The sequence below is a fragment of the Myotis daubentonii genome, chromosome 1, assembly GCF_963259705.1.
Source record: "Myotis daubentonii chromosome 1, mMyoDau2.1, whole genome shotgun sequence".
NCBI classification, from domain to species: domain Eukaryota; kingdom Metazoa; phylum Chordata; class Mammalia; order Chiroptera; family Vespertilionidae; genus Myotis; species Myotis daubentonii.
In genome coordinates, this window is record NC_081840.1 from 132,220,179 (window position 1) to 132,247,271 (window position 27,093).

The 27,093-nt window shown below is 44.8% G+C and overlaps 1 protein-coding gene across 2 annotated transcripts in view; it reads right to left on the reverse strand.

The window, feature by feature from the left end:
- The window catches only part of RSU1 (Ras suppressor protein 1), a 202,819-nt gene that overhangs the window by 175,415 nt on the left and 311 nt on the right, over positions 1–27,093 (reverse strand). For both annotated transcript variants that reach the window (XM_059660219.1, XM_059660211.1), the window contains exons 2-3: positions 26,865–26,976; positions 1,915–1,965 (exon numbers count right to left, since the gene is read on the reverse strand). In XM_059660219.1, coding sequence (XP_059516202.1) covers positions 1,915–1,965; positions 26,865–26,973 — 160 coding nt within the window. In that variant the 5' untranslated portion in view covers positions 26,974–26,976. The remainder of the gene's footprint in view (positions 1–1,914; positions 1,966–26,864; positions 26,977–27,093) is intronic.

Genomic DNA, 27,093 nt, shown 5'->3' on the forward strand with positions numbered 1-27,093 from the left:
GAACTAGTATGCTAAGAGAAAAACACAAACACTTTTGCAAGATAAAAGCAGTACTGAGGCAGCCCCTATTAAAAACCACAGAAAGTGAAAGACACTGATTACAATAAAACATGACAGGAGGATGTGCTCAGTCACTTACACATAATGCATATTTATATTGCCATCAAATGGACATATTTACTATAAACACTTGAAAAGCCATTGTAAAGTCATTCATTTAAATGCCAGAAAAACAGTAAAAGATGCTAATTTGACCTTAGTGGAACAGACTGGGTGTCACTGACACTACTCACAATGGCATGGAATAGAATTTACCAAGATGATTAATTAGAGTTTACTGGATAAGTGTGTCTCAAACGAGGAAAGAAGAAGAAGAAAATAAAACAGGAAGGAAGAAATATGAAGTTTGGATCCATTCACAGTCAACCTTTTTACGAACATAATTTAAGTCCATATTTGTATGTCTCTAAGTTAATCTCTTATCATATGCCTGGAGAAAGAAACTGATCCATGGATAGCTGAGATTTCTATCTCTGTGGAAGTATAAAAACAAATAAGTTACAACCATCTGAAAGATATTTTAAAGAACAGATCAATTAATTAAATAATATGATTAAAGCAAGTTTTGCTTTCTTGTTTAAACGTAAAGTGTTTCACTCTAATAATGATGCATAATATAAGCTTGGCAATTAAGAAATATTTTTATAAACTACTGAGTATAGAGCTTCAGGAATTCTCACAAAATCTTGGGGAAATCAGGAATCATGCTGTCCACCCTTCTAAAGAAACAGCAAAGCCCTCTGACTGGGATTAGATTCTCAGTGGACAGCAGGACCATTTGCTACAAAAACAATAAAAACAGCTGCATGTCACCTGTTACAAAAATGACCACAAGTGACTGTCGCCCTCACTTTCAGCTTCTGTGGTCCCTACTACTAAAATGTGACAATTGTGGCTCTCTGCCTTTGCCTTACAAATATGCACTTTTTGCTAAAAATGACCTAATCTGCCCGTCTCCTGCACATGAGGGGCCCTGCCACTCCTAATTCTCAATAATCAACAGCTCTGTGACACTGCTTCAAGCTGTACACGATGCACATAAATTCACGGCACAAATCCCTCAGGATGACATTCTGCTCAATTTCATTGGACTCAGAAAGCTCCCGAACAAATTCTTGCCACATGATTAGAAAATCACTCAAGGCTGCAGGAAATATGGCAAACACAAAGAAGTGACAGTCAATTAGGAATGAGAAAGGAGAGTGGGGCCCTGTCATTAAAAAATCTTTAAAGCCACAGCTAAGAATAAAATGGCCCATATCATTCATGCAAGATATTCTTATAAGAGCTGGTATTAAACCTACTATTTGTTAACCATACCATGACTCTACTAATGTCCAATAGAAACCAGACTCAATAATTTTTTAAAATGCAGATTCAAATAAATATATATATAGTTTATACAACTCTTTGGTTTCTCCCCCGCTCCCCTCATTAAGCAGGGAAGGAAAGTACATCAACAGATAAATTTTTCCCCTTTGAAGAGGAAGTATAGATGAAAGCAAAAACTCTTATTCTAATTATTTTTTTACACTTTTTTTTTCATAAAATACTAATGAATGGCCCAGGAGTTCAGGTCACTGCAGCATTTATCATCCCTAAATGGGACTAATTCCACAGAAACAAAATGTCACTTTCTTTCTTCAGCTTACACACTCAATAAGAAAGAGTCTTCAAAATAGAGCAATGTACAAAATATGGGAAGACAATATGCTCATGTATCTTAGTGTCACCAAAATAAACTTTAGGATTCCCCAAATAAACATGTGTCTTTAAAGGAAACAAGAGAGTCAGCAGTATCACCACATTACCGACAAGGCAGACACTATGAAACAAATGTGAAAGTCAACTCACTTGTTAGCTTGTTGTGGCTGAGGACCAGTTGTGTGATGTGGGATAAGGAGACTGTAAAAGAAAAAAAAAAATCACACAATTAGTTAATGTACCCAAATTATAGTTACACTCCTACAATGTAAAGTGCTAAATTATTTTCACAGGTTGAAGTGTTACCTCTCACAAAAACAGACTCAAGAATTCATATAACACTGTCGGTAAATGTTAAACCAAATTAAGAAAAGTCATGCAATTAGCAGTGCAATCAGCACAGCAAGTTGGAGCTAATGAGATTAATGAGCAGGATCAGACATTCTAAGGGCCAGTCAGCTTTGCTTGCAGAGCTGGTTTTTGCTGGCCCAGCCTCAGTGATCCATCTCAGTAACTGTGCCAGTCAGAGAACCAGCCAAGAGTGTGGAAGGCACAAAGCCCTCATCCAAGCTAATAAACCATCACACCAAGACAAAAAGATCACTCCACAGACTCATCCAATCCAAACTGTCAATGGTGTTGCTGTTGGAAATCATGATTTACTTACTTATCCTTGTATGGCTTTGATCTATCTTAGTCAACGAGTTATAATCTAGAATTACTATGGCCCTGGCCCGTTTGACTCAGTGCATAGAGCGTCAGCCTGTGGACCGAGGGGTCCCAGGTTCGATTCTGGTCAAGGGCATGTGCCTTGGTTGCAGGCACATCCCCAGTAGGGGGTGTGCAGGAGGCAGCTAATTGATGTTTCTCTCTCATCAATGTTTCTAACTCTCTATCCCTCTCCCTTCCTCTCTGTAAAAAATCAATAAAATATATTTTAAAAAAATAAGATAAAATAAAAAATAAAATTACTATGTACGTTGATGTTCGAACTGTCCCAGTTGGACGGTGTGTGCCCATCTAACCTGGTTGCTAAGCTCCTTTGGCAAGTCCTATTACTCTGAGCATGTCCTTGCTTTCTGCACAAGGTATTCAAGCTCTTCTGATACTTTTCTGCCACAGCCCTGGAATCAGCCATTTCTAAAATGAGCTCTGGTTCCTTTTTGTGGAAAATGTATATATAAGCCAAAATCTGGGCACTAGATGTGCTCATTGCCATCTAGGACAGTGGTTCTCAACCTTCTGGCCCTTTAAATACAGTTCCTCATGTTGTGACCCTACCATAAAATTATTTTCGTTGCTACTTCATGACTGTAATGTTGCTACTGCTATGAATCATAATGTAAATATCTGATATGCAGGATGGTCTTAGGCGACCCCTGTGAAAGGGTCGTTCAACCGCCAAAGGGGTCGCGACCCACAGGTTGAGAACCGCTTATCTAGGGGCTCAATATTCTCAGCCCCTCTCAATGGAGAGAGCTAAAGAACACATGAACACACACACACACACACACACACACACCTGTGTTCACTTCACTATTTATATTATTGAATTCATACCAACAAATCTGATTTCAATATGCAGTTCATTCAAATTTTCTTCCTTCCCATGTTTGTAATCCCCTTTTCGAATACTGAGACCTCTGACTTCCACTACCTTTAACCTACTTACTTGCTTCATGATACCTCTATACATAACTGCACAGAGTTATCTTATAGCTTATGCTTATCTGCAGGGAAACCCAGAAGTCTGGTAGATTCTTGGTCACAAGCAGGACAAGTAGGTTGGCTAGAGATGCTTAATGTTTCATCTAAGTTGAAACTGCCCCAGAAGTCCCCAGAGCCAGCTTATACAAGTCGAGGGACACGCAGATTGATGGCTTGCACCTGGCTACAGGTACATGACCAGTCGGGCATAAAAGACACTGCTGGACATTTTTGGCTGGGCTTCCCTGAAACCCTGATTCTTCCACATGTCTTGATGGTTCATATCTGGAGACAAAATATGTTCTGAGCAGCAAAAAACACCATCCTAAGGAATCACCAGTGAGCCTCCCGGACCCCAGAGGCTCACCATGTTTTCTTACTCCTGCTAAACCATGTATGTTGTGGATTCTTCTGAGTACTTTCAACCATCCAATGTAATAATGCAGCAACAGATCTCCCCCCACCTCCTCCTTCCACCATCACACTCTGTCAGACTCACCCTCCTCATCTGCCCTCACCCTCCTCGCCCTGCCTGGCTTCAAACCTCCCAAGCCAGGTTTGCCACCCCACACAGATGCCCCCCTCATCCCACTCAGGTTTCCACATATGCTGTAGGCCATCACACCCCCAAATCTGAACACCTTTCTTTTTCTGTCCCACTTACTGGCTTTTGGACTGAACGACTACAGAAGGGGGAAGAAAAAGGCAAAAAGGAAGGAGAAGAGCATGTTTGTGATCTGTAAGAGTCACATAACATCTAAGATTTTAGACACTGCAGAACATCTCATACATGTTTTGCTTATAAAAGTTAAATTTTTTTTTGCCCACCAAACAAAGCATTCCTTTATCTCTATGTTACATAGTCTGATAAAAAAAAATCAAAGAGCTGCTCTCCTACCAAACAAAATGAAATGGATTCACAGATAAATCAGTTGAGACTACGATCAACCTCATGTGAGAACAAACTACAAATAACAAAGGTTACACATAACAGGAGTTTCTCTCTTTTTTACACATAGGCAATCCAGAGGTTCCTGGTATCTTGTTGATCAACCATCCCCAATGCATGGATCACATCTCATGGTCTACAATGGCTACATGAGCTTAGCCATCATGTCTGCATTCCCTTCAGAAAGACAGAAAGGAAAAAAAAAATGCCTTCCTCCTTTAGAAAACTTCCAAGAAGTTACACATGGCACTTCTACTTATAAGCAATTAACCAAAATTTTGTAATACAGTCATGCCTAGCTGCAAGGGAGGCAGGGAAATACAGTCTGTATTCTAGGTGACCATGTGCCTGCTAAAATGAGGGATTTTATTATCAAGAAAGATGGGGCAAACTGAAACTAGCAGACAATTAACAACCTCTGCCACTAGCAAACTACTCCAATTAAGTGTCACAGAAATCAACTGTGATTATAAAGAAAACTAATAATCCTATCTCCTCCTGCCTTAATTTTTCCTAAAATATCACAACTAATTAAAAACAAAGAAATTTTGCTCTCCTCCCAACTAACATTTACGATGAAAGATTTAAGTAGTGAAAGCTGTTCAATCATTTCAGTGTGTCGTTTCAACAAGCATTTAGCAAGAATAAAGTGGTGAAATGTGTAAGTTTCTTTTTTTTAATAGAGAACAGAAATCCAGTTGTTGCTTCAGCTGATCACATTACTAGAATGTACTTTTTTTTTTTTCTTTTCTTACTATTGTTGCAGGGCTACATGCTAAAGTAGGTAAGAGGGAGAAAAATTAGAGCAAAAAAGAAAAAGTTAATGAAAGACCTTAGAGGAAATATTTAGGACAACAAAGGACTCTGGGCTGGGCCTATGGGGAGAGCAGTAAGATTGGACAGAATCAATCACAAATCCTGGTACAGGCAAAGACCGAGTAGAGACAGGAATATTCATAAAAGCCACGGCTCACTCCCACTTGGCAATGTTGAGTTCATTGTGAGTCTCCTATGGAAACTGCACTGTTAAAAAAGAAGGGAGGAGCATTTTCTCAGTCCTTTGAGATTTTGCTTCCTGGCAATTGTCATCACTTCGGCTCCAACAAACTCATAAAAATTCTTTAAAAAGGGGAAGGAGGGGAGAAAAGGTCTACCAAGATAGAATGGATTATTTAAAAGTACAAAAGCCACTCTAGTCAAACAAGTTGGGAAAATGGGAGCAGGCTGTACCCTGACCTAGCTCACACACTGGGAGACCTTCCACTGTATGAATAACACACTTTAATGGTCCTGCTAAGCCATTAACTGTCAAGAATGGGCACTGCCAGAACAGTGAGGACTGTTATTGAAATTCCTACAACAATATTAAACTATGCTTTGCCCAGCCATTTTCAAAGACGAGTATATTTCAAAAGTCAATAACTAAGAAGTATGGTTGAAAGTAGAATATTTTCAAAAGTCAACTAAATAACTAAGAATTGTGTTGACATACACAGTTAAGTGTTAGCATGCCTTGACTGTCATTCTATCTCTAGCCTTTAGAAATGGGATTTGAGTGAACACTATTTCAGGCCCAAATGAATAGTGGGAAACAAAACCATTAGGAGGGAGGTGTTTGTGAGGGAAATGTGGTGGGGTGAGGTTGCTAGCACTGTATACATGATTTATGATCATTTGTTATCTAGCCAAAAGGGGAATCAGCAGGAAAATGCTCAAAGAGGACCTGGCTGCTTCAGAAATTTCACGAGACAGTCAAGGACTCGCTGACTGGGTATTTACTGAGCACACTGAGTGTCGAGGTGTCGCTATTTTGGAGATCCCTGTAGAAGTAATGTTGACCATACATCCTCGTTAGCCTGGGACAGTCTGGGATTATGTCTGTTGTTCCTCTCAGAACTGTACTGGTTTGGATGACAAATTACTTAATCACTCAATTTAGTGAACATGCCCAAAATCTTAAAATGCAAGGGAAACCCTACAATGTGAGGTATAAAAGGATTACTGAGGAAAGAAATATATCTGCAGGGATAACGGCAGTTGAGAAGGAAATGTTACTCATTGTGGGGTGAATGACACATCCAAAAGGCTATAGGGCAGAGGTGCACCAGGCCCTGAAGCTGGACGTGGAAGACATATGGCAACTGGAGGTTATGGAAGCAATCCCAGCTTCCATATCTGAGATGGAAAACAGGGAAGGTACAGGACAGGAGGGAGCAGCCAATATCTTAATGAAATAAACTCAGAAAAATCAAAGGACTAACTAAACACTACTAGAAAAAGAATTGCCTTTTCTAGATAACACAATGGAAGCAGATATTATGTAAAATAGGTTCAGTTTTTTTCTTCTTCTGCAGCACAAAGTAGGCAGCATGAGATGAGAAAAATAAGCATGATAAAATCCACAGCCCCCTAAGATGAAATTATCGACTTACTTTCAAAATAACCCAACATATCACAAAGATGTGGCACACTGGAAATTGTCTCTAGTTTCATTTTGGTAAATTAGAAAGCAAATTATCCCTTTGGTAGCACTTTAGAGAAGGTAGAAAGTTCTGGCTTTACAGCATGACATTTACAGCCAGAGAAAAACACGGCCAGGATGACACTAGGGGGATGAGACTTGAAAACACACAAAGTGGTATGAGGCCTAAAAATTTCTGCAACCTTGTCACAGGTCGGAATCGGCCATCTTTGGGTTACAAGCGAAAGGTTCTGTAACACTGGTCACAAAAACTGGACTGCACTCTGAATTGAAGCCATCAGAAAAACACTGCTTTCATCAGAAGGCCAATGGTCACCCCTTCTTGACAGCTCCTGTGGTATCAAATATTGCCATGTTGGGAGAACCACTGTACCTCCTGGGATATTCAAAGAGGGCCACCTTGTTTGACAACTCCAGGGGGCACCATTCCAATTCTGTACTACACCCGGCTGGCGTTGCTCAGTGGTTGAGCATTGACCTATGAATCAGGAGGTCACAGTTTGATTCCCGGTCAGGGCACATCCCTGGGTTGCAGGCTCCATCCCCAGTGTGGGGCTTGCAGGAGGCAGCCAATCAATGATTCTCTCTCATCACTGATGTTTCTCTCTCTCTCTCTCTCTCTCTCTCTCTCTCTCTCTCTCTCTCTCCCTCCCTCCCTCCCCCCCCTCCCTCTCTTCCTCTCTGAAATTAAAAAAATAAATTCTGTGCTACCCCTCGAATTACACTGCATATAGTATCCGATGTTAATTTGTTTCCTCCCAAGTTGCAGACCAAAAAGAATTAATTTGAACTTTATTCTTTATGATAAAGAATGGTCCAAGTGGCTTTTCCATTTTGGCTCCCCAGTAGGCTACACATAGCAACAGCCCTACACAATGCTGACTCAGGGACTCCACAGGGATGTGGGAGCAGCCAGGTGTCAGCACCAGGAAGCAGTGCTGACCAGTTTGGGTTCTGTGGCTCCGCCATGCATGATGACAATGCCTGCCGTGTCACATGGCTGATGGTATTTCACCCATGGTAGGAAGATACCGATTCAGATCTTCTTAAACATGCACCTTCTGACAATATATTAAAGTGAAGACAGACAACAAAATGTTTGGTACCAAGATATAATACAAATACCATATTCATCAACACACTCAGAATCAGAAAAACATTTTTTAAAAATTTCATTCGAATTTAAAACTTCAAAAAAAATCACCACGGTATGAAAACCTTCCTTTACTTCATAATTAATTACTTTGGAGAGTTGGAAATTCTTTAGTAACAAGTTTTTAAAACTGATTACTGAACTGATAAGGGTCCATTAGCCATAATTAATTGCTCTTTCACTCAACAGAAAGCAATTTATCATATGTGGTCATTGAAAAAAAGCGATACTTCTTTCGATACATAAATAAGAGCAGAGATTCACATGTGAGAACATCCCGTGAGCTGGTCATTGAAGGGGGGGCGGGGGGGAGGTTGCATCAATTGGGACATTAAGTACTATCTGTGGTTTCAGGCACCCACTGGGGGTCTTGGACTGTATCCCTTGCAGGTAAGAGGGGACTACTGCCTATGACAGGCAAAGGTTTAATATTCTTAATACATAATGATTTTTCCCATTGGTAAAATGCAAAAAAAAAAAAAAATGCTGCTCCTTAAATACAGGATGATGTCAGTAGTATTCTGGTACAGAGTAGGTTCTCAAAAAATGGTGGTTATGTTTATTAGTAACTAGGAAATTCTGCATTGGTTCAGCTGATGCACAGGTTGCTATGATCATGTTGTTGGAGCTCTGCCGGGCAGAAGGCTAGGGGTGAGGAGTCTAATGGTCTCTGGAGTGAGGCGTGGGTTTGTGGGGGCCATCGGGGACACATCAGTGTGTGTGATAGGAGAAGGCAGGGGAAGAGGCTGGAGCCGGACTGTGGGACAGACATCATGCCAGGAGAAGATCTAGGGACCCTGTAGCTGGTCAGAAAAAAATGCACACCAGGTCTGAGCTGGGAACAGCTGAGTGTCCATCCGGGAAACCAGTTATCTGAGGCTGGGGAAGGAAGCAGCTGGAGGTCAGGATAAGGCATGTCACAGGGTGAGAAGCTGAAAGCCTAGGGTAAAAATAATGAACTGCCCATGAGACCAAACCATGGGTGCGGGTGAGACAGGTGGCACAGGGGTTCTCAAGCATCGAGTGGCTGCTGAAGGACTCCCAGCTCTTTGAGCTCCGAGGACACCCTCTGTGTAGGCAGCAGGTCTACGAGTGCACGCTTCCTGCTTCTGAAGGGGGTGTGCCTGTACAGGCAAACCCAGACTCTGGGGCTGAGGTAAGAGGTATGGAGGGAGGCAGATCTGGAGGCTGCTCAAGGAGAGAAATGAGTCGCCGGAGAGAAACATTTCCCACCAGGCCCCGGGAAGAAAAAAGTGCCTGTGCCCTACCAGCTCCTTACTCATCTCCAGAGACACACAGAAGTTGAGAATGCACCGGATTGTCTGAAAAGGAAAGCATGTGCACTTGATACTGCCCATGTCCTCGTTTGGGGAGAAAAATGGACTGATGGACTAAGATTCCTTTTTATCTTTTGGATAAAAATGCCATACAGTTTGGCCATTTGTGGATATTTGTTTGCTCTATTTGTTTGGCCAGTAAAAAACAGGGTCAGAATGAGTTTCTTGTTTGGAAACAGCATTTAAAGGGTTCTCTGCTCATGAGCTCTGAAATCATGGGCAAGTTACTCAACCCCTCCGTGCCTCATTGTTCTCATTTAAAATTCCACAAGAGGAGGTTAACAATAGGACTATTGTAAAGGGTTATTATGACAAATAGATGAGGTAACAAAGTGCTTACAACTGTTCCAGCCACGTTTTAAGAATTTGGTAAACGACAGTTATTAATGGCATTACCGTATTTTACTTTAACATTTTTGATTCTAGTGAGTGGCTATAAAGTGCTCAACATAGTATACTGATGGAGTAGGCATCACAAAAATATTAGTTGTTTCTTATCTCTTTTTAAAAATTTGTTTCACAGAATCAAATAAGTGAATTCAGACTTTCATCTTCAAAATGAGGAAGGTGTGCTCTAGAGAAATGCAGGGATTTTTATCGGGTCTCATGGGATTACAATCTGGGTCTCGGGCTGCTTGAGTTACTTGATGTAACTGTCATATTTCATTCAAACAGAAAGGAATTTTCCCATTCAAGTTAATCCTCATTTTGGTAAAACTGGTGTTTCCATCATCTTGAAGAGAACACTCCATACTGGTGTGGACAGTATTTTCCCATATTGGAAAGAAGCTGAAGATCTGGAATCTGGGAACCTGGGCTGCAGTTCAGTTCTGATTCTGGTGCCTGTGGAACCTGAGAAAACTCACTTTACCCTTCTGTAAAATCACTTTACCTGTAAATGAGGAGCTTAACTTTTTGATTTCTAGGGTTCTAGAACTGGTTTCTAAAAATACACCTAGCCCTAACAGGTTTGGCTCACTGGATAGAGCGTTGGCCTGCGGACTGAAAGGTCCCAGGTTCGATTCCGGCCAAGGGCATATACCTTGGTTGCGGGCACATCCCCAGTAGTAGGTGTGCAGGAGACAGCTGATCGATGTTTCTAACTCTCTATCCCTCTCCCTTCCTCTCTGTAAAAAAATCAATAAAATATATTTAAAAAAATACACCTATTTTATGTTACACAGATAAAATAATTCAAGCAAGAAAAATTAGTCAATACAGACAACCCATAGAAGGAGGGGGAAGCAGAGAGGAAGGCAGATATAGAATAAAACTGACTCTGGACCTTAAAGATTTTACTAAACTTGAAAAAACTTTACAAGTATTTCCCTTTTAAATTATATATGTATATATGTATATATATATATATTCTAAGACAACATACAAATTGACCATACCTCCGCTATGTCTTAAGCCACGCCCACCAGCCAATCAGAGCGACTGTATGCAAATTAACCAACCAAGATGGAAGCCAGCAGCCATGGAGCTGAAGCGAGCAGGAGGCTTGCTTGCTCCAGTGATGGAGGAAGCCAAGGTTCCCCGCCTTGGCTCTGAGCTCCACTGAAAGCAACAAAGTTTCAATTATAGAAGGTAAATAAACCCCACATACCTGCTTTCAGCAGGCTGTGGCCATGGAGCTGGAATGAGCAGGAGGCTTGCTTGCTCCAGTGATGGAGGAAGCCAGCCTGCCACAGGCTCTCAGCTCCACTCAAAAGCAACAAAGTTGCAATTATAGAAGGTAAATAAACCCCAGATACCTGCTTTCAGCCAGCCATGGCCACGGAGCTGGAGCAAGCAGGAGCCGGCTCTCAGCGCCACTGAAGGCAACAAAGTTTCAATTATAGAAGGTAAATAAATCCCAGAATAAAAAAAAAGAAAGAAAAAAGGGAGAGGCTGGGAGCTTCTGTCGCCAAAGGGCTTGGCCAGCCTGAAAACGGCCCTCAGCCCCTCACCCAGACTGGACAGGCACCCCAGCGGGGATCCCCACCCTGAAGGGGGTGTGACCAGCTGCAAACAGCCATCAGCCCCTCACCCAGGCTGGCCAGGCAATCCAGCGGGACACCCTAATCCCCACCCTAATCCAGGACACCCTTCAGGGCAAACCAGTCGGCCCCCACCCGTGCAGCAGGCCTCTATTCTATATAATAAAAGGGTAATATGCAAACTGACCCTAACAACAGAAAGACTGGGAATGACTGGTCACTATGACACACACTGACCACCAGGAGGCAGGTGCTCAATGCAGGAGCTGCCCTCTGGTGGTTAGTGAGCTCCCACAGAGGGAGCTCTGCTCAGCCACAAGCCAGGCTAACAGCTGCCAGTACAGCAGTGGTGGTGGGAGCCTCTCCCACCTCCTCAGCAGCGCTAAGGATGTCCAACTGCAGCTTAGGCCTGCTCCCCGCTGGCGAGTGGACATCCCCCGAGGGCTGCTGGGCTGCCAGAGGGATGTCTGACTGCCAGCCTGAGCCCAATCCCCCAGGGAGCGGGCCTAAGCCAGCAGGTGGTCATCCCCTGAGGGGTCCCAGACTGCAAGAGGGCACAGGCCAGGCTACGGGTTTCCCCCCACAAGTGCACAAATTTTTGTGCACCGGGCCTCTAGTGTATGTCTGTGGTGTGTATGTGTGTGTGTGTGTGTGTGTGTGTATATATATATATATATATATATATATATATAATTTATTTCAGAAAGGAAGGGAGAGTGGGAGAGAGATAGAAACATCGATGAAAGAGAATCATTGAACAATTGGCTGCCTCCTGTACAGCCCCTATGGGGGATCAAGCCCACAACCGGGGCATGTGGCCTGACCAGGAATCAAACTGTGACCTCCTGGTTCATAAGTCGATGCTCAACCACTGAGCCATGCCAGCCAGACTCAAGCATTTCCCTTTTAATGGGAGTTTCAGATCAGCGTACACATTTGATAATGTGTCATGGTGTTTGATTGCCTCCCTTACTACAGTTGTTCCCCCTTATCCACAGGGAATGCATTCCAAGACCCCCCCAGTGGCAGCCTGAAACCACAGATAGTACAGAACCTTATATATACTGTGATATTTCCTATATATACTTACCTATGATAAAGTTTAATTTATAAATTAGGCAAAGAGATTAACAATAATAAAATAGACTAACTGTAACAATATACTGTAATAAAAGTTACATGAATGTGTGTGTAAGCATCTCTTTCCATCTCAAAATATTTTATTGACTATACTCACCTTTTCACTTAAAGGAAGCACTTTCGGGCTTCTCTCTGGCATATCCAAACTGTCAGCATCACTACTCTTTCGCTTTGGGGCCATTATTAGTAAATAACAAGCACTGCAGAACTGCAATAGCAGATATGCTACTACTCAGTGACTAACAGGCAGCGAGCGTCTACAACATGGAGACGAGGGGCAAAGCGATGATTCAGGTCCAGGGGGATGGAGTGAGACAGCAGATTTCACAAGACTCAGAACAGCACACAATTTAAAACTTATGTTTATTTCTGGAATTTTTCTTTTAATATTTTTGGACCAAGGATGACACAGGTAACCAAAACCACAGCAAACAAAACCACAAATAAAAGGGGACTTTTCTGAGTTTCAAATATTTCCATTTTGGTGATTCTTCTCTTCCATTTTAACAAGTATATAAGACCATACTCCACGACCCAACAATTCCACTCCTAGGTCTACAAACAGCAACGAATAAAAAGACATGCATCTGTCCTGGCTGGGTGCACTGGATGGTCATGGGTTCAATTCCCAGTCAGGGCACATACCCAGATTGCAGGTTCCATTCCCAGTCGGGGCACATACCGAAGGCAACCAATCGATTTCTCTCTCTCACATCAATGTTCTCTGTTTCTCTCTGTCTCTCTTTCTCAACTCAGTCAGCATATCTTCAGGTGAGGATTAAAATATAAATAGATAGCAGCACTGTCTTTATCAGCCCTAGCCTAGAAATGACCCACATGTCTGTCCACAGCAGATGGATGAATACTGGTAAACTGACGGAGTCACTCACTGGATCTATAACCAACTTCACAATGTGAATAAATCTCATGAACATGATGCTGAGCAAGAGAATCAGACACTTGAGAGTGCACGCTATATAATCCTTTTTTTTTTTTTTAATGGTGCGCAGACAAAACTGATCTATGCTTTCAGAATCGGGAGAATCACTGAGGGGACAGCAGCTGGGAGGCGCAGGTGCTCCTGGGTGCTGATCCTGTTCTGCTTCTTGGTCTGAAAATGTGTTAAGCTGTACATTATGCATGCACTCATTCATATGAACACCTCAATACATTTTTTTGAACTGGATTTTTAAAAACTATGTGTAAGTGTTTTGGAAAAAAGATTCCTGTGTCCTCAGCCAGTTGGCATGAGCAGGAGCAAGTCCACTTATGTGGACATCCAGAAACACATTCCTAAATCAATACTGAATCACTTTCCCATATAGGCAGGTGCCATGTCTTCTACAATGGGACCGGTGTGCCCATAGACACACAGTGTACACTTACTGAATTAGCCTTTTTATCTTAATACTAGAGGCCCACTGCACGAAATTTGTGCACAAAATTTGTCCCCCTCAGCCCAGCCTGCACCCTCTCCAATCCGGGACCCCTTGGGGGATGTCCGACTGCCAGTTTAGGCCCGATCCCAGGGATAGGCAGTCGGACATCCCTCTCACAAAACTGGACCACTGGCTCCTAATTGCTCACCTGACTGCCTGCCTGGTTGCCCCAAACTGCGCCCCACCCCCCCGCCGGCCTGATTGCCCCTCACTGCCTCTGTGTGCCAGCCAGGTTGCCCCCACTGCCCCCTCCCTGCTGGCCTGGTTGCTTCTAACTCCCCCACCCCCACCAGCCTGGTCACCCCTTACTGCATGCCCCTGCCAGCCTGGTCACCCCCAACTGCCTCCCCCTGCCAGCCTAGTCACCCCTCACTGCCCCACTGCCAGTCTAATCTCCCCCAAGTGCGCCCCCTGTCAGCCTGGTCGCCCCCAACTGCAACCCCCCGCGCCCCGCCGGCCCAGTCGCCCCTAACTGCCCCCCCACTGGCCTGGTCACCTCTTACTGTCCCCCTGCCGGCCTGATCGTCCCCAACTGCCCCCCCTGCCTGCCTGGTCACCCTCAACTCACCCCCCCTGCTGGCCTGGTTGCCCCCAAATGCCCCCCCGCCCCGCCGACCTGGTTGCCCCTCACAGGCACCCCGCCGGCCTGGTCGCCCCACACAGCCTACTGTTCAGTTGTTTGGTTGTCCCTCACTAACCCCCCTGAAGGCCTGATCACCCCACACAGCCTGCTTGTTCAGTCGTCTGGTCGTCCCTCACTAATCCCCCTGCCAACCTGGTTGTAGGCAGCCATCTTGTAAGGGCGTAAGGGTTAATTTGCATATTACCTCTTTATTATAGAGGATGTGATGTGCCTGTCAAAAAAGTTAGTGACATAAATAAGGTGAGATAGCATAAGCTAAGAACACAATTTCTGAAGTCTGACTGCCTGGGTTCCAAGCCAGTGCTCCACTAGTTATTAGCTGTGTGACTCAGAGCTGGTCACTTAAGTTCTAGAAATCCCTTTCCTCAGGGATAACCTGAAAGACGATGAGGAAAGGATGATAATATTCATAATGAAACTGTGAGGTTCAAAAGAAATAAGCCATAAGGAGAGCTCAGTACAATGTCTGGCAAATGGCATGTATGTGTGTTTGTGCAAGTGTATTAATACACTCCATTATACATGGCATTTTAATTATATTATCTGTTTTTTATGCTTCTAATAAAGAAGGCACAACTTGTAGAATACAAACGTATAATAGGCTAAATAAGTAACTTTCACACAACCTGAAGACTTAAAAAACCATCTTACATATGAACATTTGCAAAAAAATCTTTTATATACTGAGGTTGCAAACCAGGTTACCAATCTCTGGTCTGCACTATGCCTTAAAAAAAAAAAAAAAAAAAACCACAAGAGGCCAAGACCTCTTACAGTTAATTATGTGGTCTGATGTGTGTCTTTCATGTGGCCCAGTTTGGACTTAAAATTGAGACCTATTCTGGGCTTAGAAGAATAATTAACAGATGTGCAGAAAAATATATTAAATGAAAGCTTCTTTACGAAACAGAGGTAGATGATAACTAACAGTACCATTTCATGTAATTCAAGTTTATTTTGTTGTGATATACTAGAGGCCCGGTGCAACTCGGGGGGTTCCCTCAGCCCGACCTATGACCTCTTGCAATCTGGGACCCCTCAGAGGATGTCCACCTGCTGGCTTAGGCCCGCTCCCAGAGGGATCGGGCCCAGGCTGGCAGTCAGACATCCCTCTGGCAGCCCAGCAGCCCTCGGGGGATGTCCACTCACCAGCAGGGAGCAGGCCTAAGCTGCAGTCGGACATCCTTAGTGCTGCTGAGGAGGCGGGAGAGGCTCCCACCACCACCGCTGTACTGGCAGCTGTCAGCCTGGCTTGTGGCTGAGCAGAGCTTCCCCTGTGGGAGCGCATTGACCACCAGGGGGCAGCTCCTGCATTGAGCATCTGCCCCCTGGTGGTAAGTGTGTGTCATAGTGACCAGTCATTCCCAGTCTTTCTGCTGTTACGGTCAGTTTGCATATTACCCTTTTATTATATAGAACAGAGGCCTGCTGCACGGGTGGGGGCCAGCTGGTTTGCCCTGAAGGGTGTCCCGGATCAGGGTGGGGATCCCACTAGGGTGCCTGGCCAGCCTGGGTGAGGGGCTGATGGCTGTTTGCAGCTGGTCACACCCCCTTCAGGGTGGGGGTCCCCGCTGGGATGCCTGGCCAGCCTGGGTGAGGGGCTGATGGCTGTTTTAAGGCTGGTCATACCCCCTTCAGGGTGGGAGTCCCCACTGGGGTGCCTGACCAGCCTGGGTGAGGAGCTGTGGGTCGTTTTCAGGCTGGCAAAGCCCCCTCCCCCCCCCCCCCCCCCGGCGACGGAAGCTCCCAGCCTCTCCTTTTTTTCTTTTATTCTGGGATTTATTTACCTTCTATAATTGAAACTTTGTAGCCTTGAGAGGAGCTCAGAGCTGGCCAGGGCAGGCAGGAGGGAAGCTTGGCTTCCTCCATCGCCAGGGACAACCCACTCCTGCTCACTCCAGCTCTGTGGTCACGGCCGGCTGAAAGCAGGTATCTGGGGTTTATTTACCTTCTATAATTGAAACTTTGTTGCTTTCAGTGGAGCTCAGAGCCGCCACAGCAGGCGGGAAGCTTGGCTTCCTCCATCATTGGGGCAACCAAGCCTCCTGCTTGCTCCAGCTCCATGGCTGCTGGCCGCCAACTTGGTTGGGTTAATTTGCATATAGTTGTTCTGATTGGCTGGTGGGCGTGGCTTAACGCGTAGAAGGTACAGTCAATTTGCATGTTTGTCTTTCATTAGTGTAGACTAGAGGCCCGATGCACGATTTCACGCATGGGTGGGGTCCAGCTGGCCCACCCCAATGGGGCCCATCAGGCTGGGCAGGTAGGGAGGAGGGGCCGTGGGCGATTGGACAGCTGGCCCCACCCCCGATCGAGGTGTTGGGGGCCAATCGGGGGCCAGGCTGGCTGGGGATGGGGGGCCAATCGGAGCCCAGATCAGGCTTGTTGGCTGCCTCAGTGCGCATCATTGCCACCAGTCATTCTGGTTGTTTTGCCTTTCTAGTCGCTGGTCTCTTATTTATATACTAGAGGCCCGGTGCACAAAAATTTGTGCATTCGGGGGGGGGAGGGGAGTCCCTCAGCCTGGCCTGTGCCCTCTCACAGTCTGGGACCCCTCGGGAGATAACGCCCTGCTGGCTTAGGCCTGCTCCTGGGTGGCAGAGGACAGGCCCAATCCCTAGGTGCAGCCCCTAGTCGGGCTCAGAGCAGGGCCAATTGGGGAGTTGGGGCGCCGCCCCCTGTCATGCTCAGAACAGGGCAGATTGGGAGGTTGCGATGCCACCCTCAGTCACGCTCAGGGTAGGGCCGATTGGGGGGTTGGGGTACCACCCCCTGTCACACTCAAGGCAGGTTCGATGGGGAGGTTGCGGTGCCACCCCCTGTCACGCACAGAGCAGGGCCAATCAGGGGTTTGGGGCACTGCCCCCTGTCACCCACACAGCAGGGCCCATCAAGGGGGTTGGGGCTCCGTACCCTGTCACACACAGAGCAGGGCGGATCAGCGGGTTGGGGCGCTGCCCTCTATCACCCACAGAGCAGGGCCAATCAGGAGGTTGGGGCGCCGCCACTGTCACACTCAGGGCAGGGCCAATGGGGAGGTTATGGCTCTACCCCGTCACACACAGAGCAGGGCCCGTGGGGGGGGGGGGGGGGTTGAGGTGCCGCACCCTGTCATACACAGAGCCGCAGGGTGATCAGGGGGTTTGGGCGCTGCCCCCTGTCACGCTGATCCCGATGCCGGGAGGCCTCATGGCTCCGCTGATCCCGGTGCTGGGAGCATATTACCCTTTTACTATATAGGGTAGAGGCCTGGTGCACGGGTGGGGGCCGGCTGGTTTGCCCTGAAGGGTGTCCTGGATCAGGGTGGGGGTCCCCACTGGGGTGCCTGGCCAGCCTGGGTGAGGGGATGATGGCTGTTTGCAGCTGGTCACACATCCTTCAGGGTGGGGGTCCCCACTGGGGTGCCTGGCCAGTCTGGGTGAGGGGATGATGGCTGTTTGCAGCTGGTCACACACCCTTCAGGGTGGGGGTCCCCACTGGGGTGCCTGGCCAGTCTGGGTGAGGAGCTGAGGGCTGTTTTCAGGCTGGGGGTGACTGAAGCTCCCAACCGCTCCTTTTTTCCTTTTTTTTTTTTTTATTCTGGGCCAGCTTAACTTGAGGCTTGGCTCCAGCTCTTAGGCCTCCGCTTCCTTTGCATACAATGTTGCGATCCTGCTGGCTGAAGTCCGGGGTTATTTGTTACAATGTTTGAAAGTGCCCGCTCAGAGGCCTGCAGCTGCAGGAGGGGAACGTTGGAGTCTTCCGTCACTGAGGCAAGCAAGCCTCATGTTAGTTTCAAGCTGCCTGGCTGCCGGTCACCATCTTGGCTGACAGTTAATTTGCATATCTCGCTGATTAGCCAATGAAAAGGGTAGTGGTTGTACACCAATTACCATGTTTCTCTTTTATTAGTGTAGATATATATATATAGATATATAGATATATCTATCTATATATATCTATATATATATATACCAATATTTCCCAAACACAATCATCTCTAGCACCAGACTTCAGAGTGTTCTGAACTAATGTTCTAAGTTTGAAGACAGACAGAAAAATGAATATACAGTGCAAAGACATCTCACATCTGATCGTTAAATTCAGTTAAGATTAATAGTTTTTTTGAAAACCATAAGGAAAAAGAAGGGTTCACAGTTAATACTGACCAGATAGAGAATAAGTTGCTTCTAGTGTTTTCCTCCACAGTTAAAGCTCTGCAACAATATGGTAAGACAGACTTATAGAGAAAAAGCTGACAGTTCTGGGAGCGAAGCTGAGGGAATAGAGGGATTGAGCCAAAAAAAAAAAAAAAGAGAGAGAGAGAAAGAACTCATGGATGTGGACAACACTGAGGTGATTCCAGGGGGTAGACAAAGATGGAGGAGGGTATAAGGGGGAATAAATGGGGATGAAAAAAGTAAAATAAAGAAAAAAATATGATAAACCTAAGTTTCCAGGCTTCAGGCTACCCAAATGATGCTTCCCCCCCCCCCAAGTTTTCAAGAATTCTGAAAGTGAATGCCTTGTAGTAAGGCCTGCTGTCCCAGGCACCCCAGAAATCCCACTCCTTAACATCTGAGCCAGAACTCTGTTACACTTCAGGGGTGGGAAACAACACAGCATGGTTATCATAGAACAAAGGCGTTAGATACACTTAAGTGTGAACTCTGATTCTGCCACTAACTGTGTGATCCTGGGACTTACGGCCTCTAGATCACATTCTGCTTGCTCATCTGTAAATGCTGCAGCAAGGGCTGATGTTATAAGTGAGAAGCATTTGCCCCGGTGTAAGCACTCAAGCACGAACCATTCAGAACCTCTAATGTAGGTGTGATAGAGTGAACTATGGCTCCTAAGATTCCTGTGTTGAAGCCCTAACCCCCAGTATCTCAGAATGTCACTGTATTTGGAGACAGGACCTTTAAACAAGTTAAAAATGCAGCCATTAGGTCAGCCATAATCCAAACTGTATCCATATGAGACAAGGAAAGTGGACACACAGAGAGACACCAGGGACAGGCATGCTCAGAGGGAGCACCATGTGAGGACACAGAGAGAAGGCGGCCACTGCAAGCCAAGGAGAGATGCCTCAGAGAAACCTGCCCTGCCTACACTTTGATTTTGGACTTCCAGCCTTTCAAACTGTGAGAAAATGTCTGTTTAAGGGCCCCCCCTTCCCCCCGCCCCTGCCCCCAATCCCATCTGTGGTATTGTGCATGGCAGCTCGAGCACTGTTAAACATCACACACTGATGAAATATGCCCCAAGGGGCAATGGCAAATTACATTCGCCCTATCTTTCACTGGAAAACTCACTGATCAATGCCTCTCTATTCAGAAGCCCCTGTGCCTCCAGCAGAGGCTTCAGGCTGCACTGCAGTTATGAAACGCCCCAACCATAAAGATGCTTTGGATCAGACAGACCATAGCAAGGGGAGGTTTCTTTGGCTATAAGCTTCTAGGAGGAAGTACTATAAAAGAGGATATCCCTTTACCTGAAGAAAGAGGCATGACGGGGCAAGAGGAAGCAACTGCCCAAGCAGGAGTGAATGATGGTGAGTGTGAGCTGAGGAAGTCTGAGGAACGCGCAGAGGTTCAATGCTGGCCCATGCTCGTCTGGCACTTGACCTACATGGACTGTTCCTAGGCCAAATTTTATGCTTTTGCCTTTAAAAAATAAAAAAATAAATCAACCTGCACAAACTTGCTATTCAATGAAGCAAGAGACCTTTATGTGATGTAAAGAAATCAATTCTAGTTTTTGCTTTGTAATAATGTATCTCAGATATCTAGATTGAATTCTTTAAACCAGGTTCTTGTAAATTTATGAAAAGAGGATCTAGGATCTGGTTTGCAATTATTATCCATATCAACTCTAGCACTTTTTATCACAATTAAAAGCTGGCTATTATGGCAAAGTAATGGGTATTATGATTTCTTATAAAAATCTAACTACTGCTAATCCATTAACTAGCTTACAGTTTCCTTAACTTAGCAAATATTAATCACTGGGTAATTTAAAGATTCAACAGGGAAGAAGCTCCCAAAGACTTAGCTTACATTGTGCTCATCACAAAAATAAATAAATACATTCAATAAATAGCTATAGGATGACATACAGTATCTTAATTATTAGCTGAAAAACTGCCAACAGTTTTAATGGCTGTCATTCTCAACAGACAGGAACACACTACAACTAAAATCCTGTTAAAGACCCAGCTGTCCAGCCACCTCCCACACTGTCCCTGGCTCCTGACCCCATGACACTGACATACCCATTTAATGTCTCCCAGGAAATCTCAGTCAGATGAGGAAGGAGGCACTGGGTGCCCAGACATTATGAACCAGCAGACAAGAAGTGAAGACCACTGGAGAAGTACCATGACTGAGAATTCAAAACACTAAAGAGACACTGTTCTGCATATTTTATATAATCATAGATAAAAGCTTAAAATATTAATAGTGAATATTAAGACTAATATGTGCCATGAGATAGACTGAATGTTTCGGTTTCCCCCTAAAAGTGATATACTGAAACCTAACCCCTATTTTGTGATGCTATTAGGAGAGGGGAACCTTTGAGAGGTGATGAGGTCATGAGGGCCGAGCATTCATGAATTAGGTATTAGTGCCCTTTATAAAGAGACTCCAAAGAGATCCCTTGTCCTTTTTACCATGTGAGGACACAGTGAGATGGCCATCTATGTAACAGGAAGTGGGTCCACACCAGACAGGGAATCTGCCCATTCCTTGATCTTATAGACTTCCAGTCTCCAGAACCATGAGAAATTCTGTCACTTATAAGCCACCCAGCCTCTGGTACTGTTATAGCAGCCCGAATGAATGGACCAAGACATACATGCTAGATAGTATTCAAGGTTTTTCACGGATAATGACTCAGTAATTCTATGAAGTAGCTACTCTTACTATTTCCATTTTACAGATGCAAAACCTGAGGCACAGAGAGGTTAAGTGACTTGCCCAAGGTCAGGCTGCTACACCAGGGGTGGGCAAACTTTTTGACTCGAGGGCCACAATGGGATCTTAAACTGGACCGGAGGGCCGGAACAAAAGCATGGATGGAGTGTTTGTGTGAATTAATATAAATTCAAAGTAAACATCATACATAAAAGGGTACGGTCTTTTTTCTTTTTAGTTTTATTCATTCCAAACGGGCCGGATCCGGCCCGCGGGCCGTAGTTTGCCCACGGCTGTAACATAAAGCTGCTCACAAAAAAGAAGCCATGGCTAACTGGAACCGAAATGCCCGATGATTGAAAAATTGTAAAAGGTCATTCATTATTATTTCAGTTACATCGAAGGGGGTCACAATTTCTTCTTCATTTTATTTCCTACCTGGATGAAACGTTTTGTTTCTACTCTGCCCTAAAGTAAAAAATTGAACACTGAACAGTCCTATGTTGTTCCTAATGGTTGTAAACTGTTCCCTCTGGACAGTCGGGGAGAAGTCAGTGGCAGGGACACAGAGGCAACCTTCCCTCAGCTGTGCTATGCTGTCCACCCCAGCTCAACTGAACTCTTAATTAATGCAATAGCATCCTTCTTCAATCAACTTTCCCCAAGCACAATGCCAAGTACAGAGATAGCAGAAGCAAGCACACCTGCCCAAAAGAGCCACTTAACCCAGGCAGGATGGGATGGTGGGGAAACATCTCAATGGAGTTACGTAGATAGATAAATCATTCTTTCTTTTATAAGCATTAAGTGACAAGGGAGGGATTAGTTAGCTGGGGAGAGAAAAGGGCTGCCCAGGCCAAGATATTGCAGGGTGGAGAGGGTCAATGGGAAAAAGAGAGGGGACATCTGCAATACTTTCAACAATAAAGATAAACTTAAAAAAAAACACACACAAAAAAAGAAACACAAAGGTGGGCATATACAGGCAACTTAGAGGAGTCAAAATATAAAAGGTCTTATAAAGATTACAGCTAACAGGACATGGTCTTCCCAGCTCTTTAACCTTCCCCTCGAAGACAACCTACAGGCATACTCAGATATTGTGGGTTCAGTTCCAGACTACCTCCATAAAGTCAGTATTGCAATAAAGCGAGTCATAATCTCTTTGTGCTGGAGGGTCTTTGACTTCAATTTGTAAAAATCAGCAACATCTGTGAAGTACAATAAAACAAGGTATGTCTGTAACCGACATACCTAACAGAAGTGACTACTTCCAGGTTTAACACAGCTTTTGAAACCAAAGAACCTATGAGAGCTTTTGTGGATTATTTTATAGGCTCCTTTAGAAAGACCTCCGAGGCAGGTTATTTTCTAAGATTGATCTGAAAGATATTTCAGCCTAAACCTGAAAAAAAACTGATAAAGGCCTGAACACCCAGAGGGTAATAAACTTGAAGAGATTAAAACGTCACAAAAGACTTAAGTAAAAGAAATGGGGGAAATCTTGCAGGCTCCTGATGGGATTCTTAGCTCCCGGAAGCTGATTACAGGACCCTTCAAAAGCAACTTTATCATCCAGTGAAGACAGCTGCTGTGTGGGAGAGTTTCTGCAGTTAAATTTTCTTTAATAAAAAGAATAAAATCGGTGTCATTACACTTGGAAGCTTTAAGGAGAACATGTGTGCAGATTACACGTCCTATAGGAAAACAATGAAGAGAAAGAAAGAATGAGGGGTAATTAAAAAAAATAACAGCAATCTAAATCTATAACAACCCTAGGCAAAAGTACCATACCCTCCAGATCCTAATAAGCCATGTAAAAACATCCACACAGGCCCTAACCGGTTTGGCTCAGTGGATAGAGTTGTCGGCCTGTGGACTGAAGGGTCCGATGTTTGATTCCGGTCAAGGGCACATGCCTGGGTTGTGGGCTCGATCCCCAGTGGGGGGTGTGCAGGAGGCAGCCAATCGATGATTCTCTCTCATCATTGATGTTTCTCTCTCTCCCTTCCTCTCTGAAATAAAATATATATATATACACACACACACACACACACATATATATAGTATATGTATGTGTGTGTGTGTGTATATACATATACATATACATATACATATATATATATATATATATATATATGTATATATATTCATTCCTCATAGGACACAAATCCCTCACTCTGTCTAATTAACCATGCTATTCTTGGTTCAGGCCGATATGGTGGAACTGGTGATAGCTGAGGCTTACCAAGTTCCATTTGGAACTTCCCATTAATAGTTAACATTTCATGTACAGGCATAGTGCTCAACAGCTGACATACATCAGTGCCTTTAGCACTAAACCAATCCAACCAAATGGGTACTTACATATCCATTTGACAATGAGGAAACTGAGGCTCAGAAAGGTTAAGCAGCTTCTCTGAAGTTTCACAGCAGTAAGCAGAAGATGGAGAATCTGAAGCCACACTATTCCACTCCAAGGTCCCACTTAAGAGTACCGCACTCTCCTGCCTGGCAAAGCAGGATTTGGCCATTTCCAGAATCTGACAGGAAACTCTAGAACCTGTCTGCTGGCTGTCTCTGGCCTAGGAAGTTTTCTCCATCAGAAAGCTTTTGGTATCTAAGCTCCTGAAAACATTTTTTAAGGCCAAGTACTGTCTCAGAGGCAGTGCTGCGCTTCTTAGACACAACTCTCCCAGCAGACAGACAGATGGGCATCTCATATGAGAATGAGCACAAATCTCCATTCTTATCTTTTGGGAGATAAGAATGAACATACTTCCTGGGGAGTTCAGTGGAAGAGAATGGTTATCGTGTCTCATAATTTCCCTTTAATGCCCTTACATTTTTTTCAGTTTTTCCAAAGAGGCTTATCATAGCACTAAACCAATAAAACTATTCATAAAACTACATGATAACAGCTAAAAATGTTATAAGGAAAGGCTGTGGCTTCTCATGCTGCAATAAATATAATCTTGTCAAATATTTTAATATGTAAAATATGATGTGCACTACTGATACATGAATTCCAGTGAGGAATAATAGGCTTTGGAAAGCATTCAGAACCTCCCAGCTCCAACAGTCAGGGAGCTATAGCAGAAAGCAGCCACTCCTTGGGTCTACACACACCACAGAGGCCAAACTCCCTTCCCCTGAACTCCCCAGGAAGCACATTCTTCCTTTAGTATGCTCTCTAGGAAAAATTAAGGATGATCTTACTTTCCACCACCTCATATTACAACGGAAACATCTTTTTCAGGAAGCAAGTGGCTCTTTTTTCTTCAATAAAAGTCAAGGCCTCAAAGAGATAATGCAACTGAACCAAAATAGCTACACCACTCTCCCTACTTATATTACAGAAAAAAAAAAATTCTCTTGAAAGCTGAGAAATACAATGTTTTTCTGCTGAAAGCAATCTCTTTCTTCAAGCCCATGAGAAAATGAGTGCCAAGGAGCAGAAAGCCATGGGGCCAAGAGTACAGCAGAGCCAGGCCTCCTGCTGGCAGCTCTTCACCTCCTCCCTCCACTGCAGCAGTGTCCCCAGTGATAACCAGGACCAGGCAGGGGCAGCTCGGGGACACACCCAGATCCACAAGTGCCAATTCAGTACCAGAGACATCTGCTCTGTTGCTGCCCCAGGGAAGCCATCACCACTGAGAGAGGCCAACACATAGTAGGAGGCTGAGATGCTAATTAGTACAAAGCTAAGCCTAATGGCAGATATCTTCCTAAGAGCTTACAAATTTTCATCAGCTTTTCAGAGATGCATCAATGGCACCATCCCCCATGTCTGTCCCAGGCACAAACCACGGAGTCACAGTAAATCTGACTCTGCTCTCTCCACGCCTAACAAGCAATCCATTATATTTTCGGGTCTCCTGGACCTCTCCCCTTCGTCTCCATTGTCACAAACTAGTGTGGATCTCATAAACTCACAGGCCTAAGCCAGTCTTCTTTCTTTCATCCATCAACCAATTTGAGCACGAGCACCTACTGTGTTCCAGGCAATATTATAAAGAAGGCAAATATGAATTTTGCCCAGCTTTAAGCCCCTGCAGGCTCCCAGTGGGGAAGAGAAACAGCTAGGTTAAAAACAGATTACAATCCTATGTAACGAGGGTCATGAAACAAGGTATGTCTAGCTTCATAGGAGAGAGGGTTAACTAACTATGTCAGCTCGGGACAGACAGAGGCTTTACCTAGGCTGAGACGTCTGAGCTGACTCTTGATAAACAGTAAAAATATTTTGGGCCAAGAAGAGTGAAGAGGGAGGAAACAATACTTGTAAAGGTATACAAACCTGAAAGGGTGTGCCCTGGCTCAGGAAGGGCAATGAGGTAGAATGGCTGGGACACCAAATGCACGGAGGGGACGGGACCTAAGGTGGGTTGTGGTCAGATTCAGGAGTCACACCAAGGAAACTGGAACATTACTGTTGGTAATGAGCAACCGGAAGTGTTTAAGAGAGAAGGTCCAAACTGAAGCCACATTCAGCCTGAAGAGTATTTGATTTCACCTTTATAAAGTATTTTTCAAATACTGAAATGAATCGCCAACTTCTGAAAATTGGTAAGTTTCACCTGGATACTTGTTTTCTTAAAAAAACAAAACAAACAAAAACACTCTGGCAACACTGAGCAAACTTCTCCAGGTGGTAGCAACTGTTTGGATCTGAGTAGAAGGTGGGATACCATTAAGGCGGTCATGACTACCCCCCAGACCTTTGAGTTTGTATTCCCTGGCTTAAAGGACAGAGTAACACAGACTGTGTTACTGAAAAAATAGCACTGCGATCAATAGAGACTAGGCCACAGGGTCCGTAAACCTGGAGGCAAGTGGAAGAGTTAGGAAGACATCACCTTAGCACAAGCTGGAAAGAACAAAAGCCTAAACGAAAGAGGACAGACCCACAAAATGGTAATGAGTGGAGAAATGTTTAACATACTCCAGGCACAAGAACACTTGCCACGTAACATTTGTGCGGCATTTGTTCAAGGGCCAAAGCCTATATTAGGAGAAAAGAAGAATGATATTTTTAAAAAGATTTTCAATTAAAAAATAAAGTGGCTATTAAGTAAACCGTGTGGGCAATCCACCCAAACGCCATCAATCCGCACAGATAACTGCTGAGGTGCAGCAGCAGCAGCCATCTGTGTGATCCTTGCCCGGGCCCCCACGCGCGTTTTCCAGGCAAAAGAGAGCACGTTCTGACGGCAAACTTTGTGAGCCAAGGTCTTCACAAGTGATGTTTACAAGCAGAGGGTGGCCTATAAGCCATGACAACCGCTCACACAATGGCCGGCAGTTACTTGGAAAACTTCCACGCCCTTCCAGCCCCTCCAAGGGGAGGGCGGGGCCCCGGCACTCACACAGGCCGTGGACGTCCAGCATGTTGGAGATGCCGCGGTCACTCATGTCCACTTCCGGCTGGTTCTTCTCCCGGCTCTCCTCTACCAACTTTTTCAGGGACTTGGACATGATCTGCACCAAACGACAACAACAAAGCACGTGGGTGAAGGCAGGAGGGTGCGGAAACAGAAAGGAGGGAACTCTGCTTGCCACGCTCGGCTTCCCCCGCGCCCTGCAAAGTGGGCATCC